This window comes from Lytechinus variegatus, chromosome 6 (genome assembly GCF_018143015.1).
Source record: "Lytechinus variegatus isolate NC3 chromosome 6, Lvar_3.0, whole genome shotgun sequence".
NCBI classification, from domain to species: domain Eukaryota; kingdom Metazoa; phylum Echinodermata; class Echinoidea; order Temnopleuroida; family Toxopneustidae; genus Lytechinus; species Lytechinus variegatus.
Window position 1 is genome coordinate 15,972,634 of NC_054745.1, and position 8,220 is coordinate 15,980,853.

Genomic DNA, 8,220 nt, shown 5'->3' on the forward strand with positions numbered 1-8,220 from the left:
GTAATAGTTTTATATTTGCAATGCCTTATTTTTGCTGCTCTCAACCCGGGTGCTCAATGTGTACACAGTGATCAGTGCGCCAACTTTGACATTGGCGTATGCATGTGCAAGATGGTGACTCGACTGCCCAATGCTGGAATACTCCGCAAGGAGTGGGGAATGTGGACAAGGGTTCATGCCCCTTCCGCTATTGCACCCTCTTGTGTCTGTGCTGGAAGTACTGTCCCCCCCCAAAAAAAAAGAGCCCGGGCCAAGACGACCGTCCATTAAAGTCTCAAACGTTGCCTGTGTGGATCACGCCAACAACCGATGACCGATATAAAGCATTAAGATGTATGTTTTATTTGTTTAAATACGGGATAAAAAAAACATGCTTTCAGCCGCAAGGCTGTTTTTCAGCAAGTTCGTACATAAAAGTACGTCCTGGGTCCCGTCTTACAAAGAGATACGATTGATCCGATTAACCACAACTATGGACAGCCATCAACGCCAACATCTAAAAGACATGACTTGTTCGTTCAAAATTATTTTTAGAAATGTATATTTGTACATTCATCATTGTCTTGACAACTGGGTATACTCCTCCTAATCAGTTACGAAAAGACATAATGTACATTTCCTGTAGAAAAAAAATGATGATGGGTTTCCGTAAAGTAGAGGTTCATTGGACAATCACAATTCTTTGTGAGAATGGACCCTAAAGGGATCAAGTGATAAATGAAGAATATAATTGTAATTGTTATCTCCTCGGCAGGTCCTCTGATGTTTCTAACAAGCCTTAGCGGAGGAGCTATCTATGTTTCACACGCAAATAGCCTCGACTTCAGAAAGCTGCCTTTTCTATTTGTAGAAAGTCCAGTTGCAGTGGGTTATGACGTCATTGGCAAGGACGTTTATTGGACAGACGTAGAAAGGAAGATTTTGAGTGCAGCTCAAATGGACGGGTCTAATCAAAGAATAGTTGCACAAGGACTAGGAGGTTTGTCGTTCATTTATAATCATAATAAAAGTTATGTTTATATGGGGCTTCATATATGCTGTCTAAGCGCTCTACAGTAAGTATACCCCAGTCATTGGATCCATTACTATTCCACACAAAAGTGCGCCACCTCCACTTTACTGGGAGCATCCTGGCATGGCAACCGGCTGTACCCGTGCACACATGCAGAACTGTAATCACCCCAATTCCCATTCATTTTTTTTTCAGTTCCTGAGGGCTTATTTGTCGACAGCGAAAACGGAGTTATTTTCTGGACGGATGCGGATTTAAAAACCATCGAAACTATTAATTTTGACGGATCCAACCAGAGAGTATTGATCAACGATCTGGACATGCCGAGGGGTATCATAGTTGTTCCGACCAATGGTAAGCTTTATTGGACCGACTGGGGTGCCACACCTAAGATTGAGATGTCCGATCGGGACGGATCGGATCGTCAGGTGATCATAGATACGGAGATCGGCTGGCCTAATGGTATCACCTATGATATTGAAGGTACATTCTAGGGGCCTGTTTCATAAAGGACATGCAACTGTTGTAAATTTGTCCTTATGGTAACCTTGATTACGATTGGCTGCTGAGCCCTGTTGCCATTATGACGAAGTTACAACAGTTGTAAGTCCTTTATGAAACGGGCCCCTGGTTGCTGAAAAGAACCCAATGTCGCAAAGTGTGTTTGGAGTACGGAAAAATAATTATGAATATCCTTTCATCGTGATAAATTTGAGCATTTTAACAGTGTGAATCAGATTCTAACAGTCTTCATAGTCAGCTACGAGCCTATGTGAAAAAAGAAACTGTGGACACACACACACACAACCACACCAAAGATGTGTCCACTTGTACAGTACAATATTAAACCATTTATCAGTGTTCATGTTTATCTATCTTTCTTTTCCCAACCACCCTTAAAACCAACAATAGTTCGCCGAAAATTAATTTTGAGATATTTATTGAGTATGAACAAACACATCCTAAGCTTTTTTGATCAACAACAACTTACTAAAATACTTGATTGAGTGCAGAGAAAACAAAGCGTGAGCTTCAGAATGTAAGGAGAAAGCAACATTTGAAGCTTTTGTCATGTTTGTTCATTCAAGGATGAGATTTTCACACTGTGCAGTTTCAACGAAGCTTCAAAGCAGTCCTCAAGAACTTGTGTCATAGAATATCCAACTTTTCAACTAGATTTTTTATAGTTAAGAAAAAGAAATATTTTTATCAGACAAGCTATTTTTTTTAAATTTTGGCTTCTTGCATACCAATTTATAATTTTATGTTGGCTGTTAACAGAGAACCTTCCCTGGCGATTTATTGATAGTTGTGGGTCACATATTGTGAACATATAGGTCTTTTTACAAGAATAAGAATGAAATATTTGTTTCATTATGTGAATTGTAGGAAAATCATTAATTTACGAAGTTTTAACAATCCTCGAAAACGACACGGATCTCTACCTCAGGGAGCGACTTGGGGCCTCTGAGAGCCCCTCCTATGAGTAAACTTCAGCAATCCCATCGTTTTTCGCATTCACAGCGTTTCGAAATCGCGACGGCGACTGATTCTTCCACATCTAATTCTACTATCAAAAGCTCTTCAGTAGAAAATACAGAAAGATCTTAAATTCTGCAGATGTCAACGGGTCATCAGCAGCACACCAGGGATCACAGGTGTTTCGGCCATTTGAGTGCTGTACACCTCCCCCTGGCTGGCCAGTGCTACGCTGGAACACCCTAGACAGCACCCCCATTGACACCTAAGTGATCTGGATTGTCCAGAAAGCACTACGATGCCTTCTGAATAACCCAAGCCGAGCCCGTCTCGGCAGCCCCACACATTCTCCTCACCCACTTCTCCCCTTCCCTACCACTGAACCCCATTGCTCGGATCCACCTTCTTACAGAGACACCCGCAAACCCCCTGACCCAGTCTCACACTCCTACTTCAGACTAGCATACTTATCCATACTTTTCAATTTACCTCTCCCTCGCCTCTTCTATCCTCGTCTCCCATGGCACCGTCAACTCAACCATCACAATCTTACGTGCCGACCTAGCCACTAGAACCATATCTGGCCGCAGGGCTGTGACTACCACCTCTTCCGGCATAGTCCTATTCCCCTCATCCACACGTACCTCCCAGTCGTCTGCAGCAGCTAACAACCCACCCACATCTTGTCTTTGCCTAGTCTTCCTACACCTTGTCCCCTTCTTGACAAACTCGATGCCCCTCACCCTCGGGGGTCCATTCTTCTTTCTCGCCTCTACCGCTGCCCTTGCCAAAGCTCCCATCTCCTTCAAGACCTGGTTATGCCTACATGTATAGGCTTGCAATAACCCCTCCGCAAGCTGACAGGACATGCTCCAATGACCCTCTTGCCTTCCTGCAAACCTTGCAGCTGTGGTCCTCCACACAACCCCACCTCTTCAAATTCACTGGCGTTGGCAGGACATCAAAGGTGGAACTGATCATGAAGCGCACGGCTCCAGACGACATCGTCCTGAGTTGGTCCCAGGAGACCTTCTTCTGCTCCACCTCTTCCCAGAGAGTCCATGCACCCTGCTGTGCAGCTTTTGCCAACCGACATTCCTCCTCCTTCTCCTTGACTGCGTCAACCACCAAATCGCTCTTACCCTTCCTGCCTTGTTTGCTATACCATCTCATGCCAGGACGATAGAGAATTGAAACAGCAGCGTTGTCCTGCACTCTGGACAAACGCTTATTTGCATTTTTTCGTCAGCTCAAAATCTTAGGACGATCTGCTGTCCAGGTTCTTCAATCATCAAAGACCTCTTTGTTGTTCATTGTGATTTGACGGGCATTTTCAATAGATGTTTTATCTGGTAAAATCCGTCACCGTTCCACTAGCGAATACTTGCTACAATCACCCCCATCAATCAAACGGACTCCGAACCTATCGATCGCACATGTCATTGGAAATAACGTAAGAGATTGGGTTGGTTTGGAGTTGCTTGTGTCGGTGCGACTGTGGGTGTTTCATAAAGCTTTGGTAAGTTACGAATGGCTTTACAAATGACTGGTGATACCGTCCTGGGTGTTTCAATCTGTTTCTCATTCAATTACTTGTCTTGTAGCGCAAGAAGGCATCACCAGCCATAAGTCGTTCGTAATTTACGAACATCTTTATATGGAACATCCACCAGGATCTTTACTTTAAGTGCGAGCCATGGGGCGGTAAATCTCCTATTCGTCTTTTGCCATCTCGTCCATCACATGGTCTACTTTCATTTGGTCTAATACCATTCCGTCCGTGAACATTTCGTCTAACGACCATTTAGTCCTTTAAAAATTTTTTGATCCAAGCATCACTTTGTCTAATCACCAGTTTATCTATGACAATTTCGTCTCATAATCATTTGTTCTAATACCTATTTTCCTTTCATTCATTTCGCCCAATTAACCCTCAGCCCAATTAGACCAAGTGCATATGGACCAGTGGGCCACTAGAACAAGTGGTTATTAGACAAAGTGGGTGGACGAAATGGCAATTAGACGTTAGACCACGTGGATAGTGGATGAACTGGTGGTAGACCAAATGATAGTAGACGAGTTTAATTTGATAAATTGGCATGAGACCGAGTGAAACTAAACCGCTGAGACGACGAATTTGTAGGCTGAGGAAAATAACGATGTGGAGCGGGGTAGGAATTCAGCCTTGGCCATAAAATGTTTTGTTAGGAAGGAGAAAAATGGAAGAATATTGCAAGAAATCGGAGAAGCAATAAGACAGTTATAGCTGTTTTAAAATTGATATTACTAAGACTATGTAGATTTCAAATTTGCAACTGGGTAAGTAAATTATGACAAGGGGCAAGGACAACTTTTACATAGGCCATGTACTTCATCATGAATATGTCGTTTTCTCCTAAGTACCCTTCCCCAGGGGCAGTAATCTTAATATAATCCGGGCAGTATATTATTTAATGTCCTCATGAAAAAAAATGTAATTTGAAAGAAAATTTTTGGGAAAATGACTTTTATAGCCATTTTATATATTCGAGTACATGGAAGAATAGTCTTTGCCTTACATCATTATGACATAACATATGTGGCCAATTTGAAGTCTGATTACCAATATTTACAACTTTTCTTATATTCATACTTTTCTTATTGTTTGTCCGATATTGTTAAAACTTGCACCTATCAGTTTGTCTGATTTTTCTTTTTCCTATAATAACAAGTTATTATTTGGATTGAATTCCCATGTCGTTCATGGCACTTCGTTCTTCTTTCCAAACCAGGAAATCGTTTAATATGGTGTGACGCTCTCCTCGACAAGATTGAAACGAGCGCCCTCGATGGCAGTCTGAGGAGGACCCTCCTAGGTGTCACCCACGGTGTCCTACATCCATTTGGTGTTGTGGTCTATGAAGGGACACTGATGTGGAGTGACTGGGTCATGTACGGTGTCGGGATAATGGAGGGTCAGAACCATACCTGGCCATCTCTTTATACGAGTATTTTTATTATCCAAAAACCAAGTGGCTTCTGTATCGTAGGTGAGTAACGTTACGGTAAATCAATGAGCAAATCTGTAGAGAAAAGGGGTGGGGTCCGATCACTTAAGTAAAATAAGACCTATATCTGAGGTCTTCAATAATTTGTTTATTCATTGATAAGAAACAAACATTTATCAAATATTTCGTAAATCGTACTCGTACTCAAAATATACAACAAATGTTATTAAAGAAATAGGCAACATCTAGTGGAAGAAGGATACATTTATTGTACAGAATGAAGCGATAAACACTTTTTTCTGTTCGAATGTAAAAAAAATGTATGCATCAAATAGAGAAACACATATTCTTTCTAAACATTTCGACATTAATTCTAAACAGAGTAAGCATATGGCATGAAATATTCTTAAAATTGCTGTCTTGTGCGAGCAAACAAATGCTGGGTATATCCTGTGTGCGATTGGGACAATTTTCGACAATAAGGTTTACATTTCAGGAAAAAAAATGATTAAACAAATTAAGATTATATTTCACTGCTTTAGTCGAAGAATATGATTATATTTCACTGCTTTAGTCGAATTGTGGATGATAATATTAATTTAATGAAGAAATCTGTTAAACATAAAGAGGAATATAAAAATGGAATAAAATGAAAGAAATCGGACACTTAGCAGCATTCCCCAATTCTAGAATGAGTTAAAAAAAGGATTTGTTAGACATATATCCATCAAGTAGTAAAATATATTGTGGTAATTGTCATATTCTTTAGTTGATGCCTGTACTTCTAAGCCTTGCCAGTTCGGAACATGCCACCTGTTTAATGCGTCTGATTATGTGTGCCATTGCATGACTGGCTATACTGGAAAAAACTGTGATACAGGTAATTTCTAATTTCGATTGCATTTCAAATATTTTAAATAAAAAATATGATAATAGGCCTAATAATAATAATATGATAAATGATAATAAAAAAGTGATAAAAGATGCTGATGATAATAATAATAGTAATGATAATATAGTAATAATAATATGTTATAATAATAATGATGATGATAATAATAATGGTAAATGTAAGAAGAAACAATAAGAGGAGAATTATAAGAAGAAGCAGTAGATGAACAGGGGAATAAACTGCCAAATTTGATTAGGAATGGACATGACGGATGAGAAGGAGAAGGCAAAGAAAAGTGAATGAAAAAATGAGTCATAATAGATATTCAAATTATCTTACCTCACAGATGTCACATGTGGTTTACCGACTGAACTCCCAAATAGTCATATTTCTAATCCGAAAGATGTTTATATTCCCGGAGAGATCGTCGTCATCGTATGCAATATCAGTACGACCAACGGGACTCCAAGAACAACATGGATTTGCAATGGAACTACGGGAAAATGGGATATTAGAGAAGATATTAAGTGTCCAGGTATACGGGGAAAAATGGGTATCGGTTGGTACACAGACTCGCGCTTTGTTGTGGGAATAATGTCATGAAAAATATGATGGTATATGAGCCCGGTATATGAGATAAAGAAGAAGACTACAGAAGAAGAAGAAGAATGAGAAGAAGAAGACAAAACAAAAGAAGGCAAGAGGGAAAATGAGAAAAGGAAGAAAAATAAGAACATCAAGAAGGAAAGCATAAAAAAGCACGTGGAGTAGAAGGCATATAGATGCCAAAATGTGGATAAGAATAATGATAACTGAAATGGATTATTTCAAAGTAATATTTTTTTTGTAATAACTTATTATATTTTTATTGTGCATCGCATCCAGGCATCAACGTTACAAATTGGTTTTCAAAAGAGCACAGCCCTGCTCTTAATGGTTTATTGACCTGTCTACATAACCAACGCTGTATTTGTGGGAATTTTGTCAAGATAATATATTGAAAAAGAGGAATAAAGAAAAATAAAAGAGAATGAAATAAGGAGTAAAAGAGGTTGAGAAACATTTCACTTATCTTTCTTCACAGACTTCGCATGCAGTTTACCGACTGAACTCCCAAATAGTCATATTTCTAATCCGAAAGATGTTTATATTCCCGGAGAGATCGTCGTCATCGTATGCAATATCAGTACGACCAACGGGACTGCAAGAACAATATGGATTTGCAATGGAACTACGGGAAAATGGGATATTAGCAAAGATCTGAAGTGTCCAGGTATACGGGGAAAAATGGGTATCGGTTGGTACACAGACTCGCGCTTTGTTGTGGGAATAATATAATGTCATGAAAAACATGATGGTATATGAGCCCGGTATATGAAAAAAAAGATTATAGAAGAAGAAAAAAGAAGAAGAAAATGCAGAGGAAGAAAAAAAACAAGAGGGAAAAGAAGAAGAAAGAAGAAAAATAAGAACACGAAGAAGGAGAGCATAAAAAAGCAAACGAAGGCATATAGATGCCAAAATGTGGATAAGAAAAATGATAACTGAAATGGATTATTTCAAAGTAATATTTTTGTAATAATTTATTATATTTTTATTGTGTATCGCATCCAGGCATCAACGTTATGGGTTTTTATTATGGGTTTTCAAAAGAGCACATGCTCTTAATGGTTTGGTTTTGTGACCTGTCTGCGTAACCAACGCTGTATATTATGTGGGAATTATAATATATTGAAATAGAGGAATAAAAAGTAAACAAAAAGAAAGAGAATGAAAATAGGAGTAAAAGAAAATGAGAAATATTTAACTTATCTTTCTTCACAGACGTCACATGCAGTTTACCGACTGAA

General features: G+C 39.2%; 1 protein-coding gene across 1 annotated transcript; it reads left to right on the top strand.

The window, feature by feature from the left end:
* Nucleotides 1-762: 762 nt before the first annotated feature.
* Nucleotides 763-6,973, top strand: LOC121417583 (low-density lipoprotein receptor-related protein 4-like). Its single transcript, XM_041611318.1, has 5 exons — nucleotides 763-979; nucleotides 1,208-1,495; nucleotides 5,263-5,520; nucleotides 6,248-6,358; nucleotides 6,717-6,973. The coding sequence occupies exons 1-5, from the start codon at nucleotides 763-765 to the stop codon at nucleotides 6,971-6,973; spliced, it is 1,131 nt and encodes a 376-aa protein (XP_041467252.1).
* Nucleotides 6,974-8,220: the final 1,247 nt, after the last annotated feature.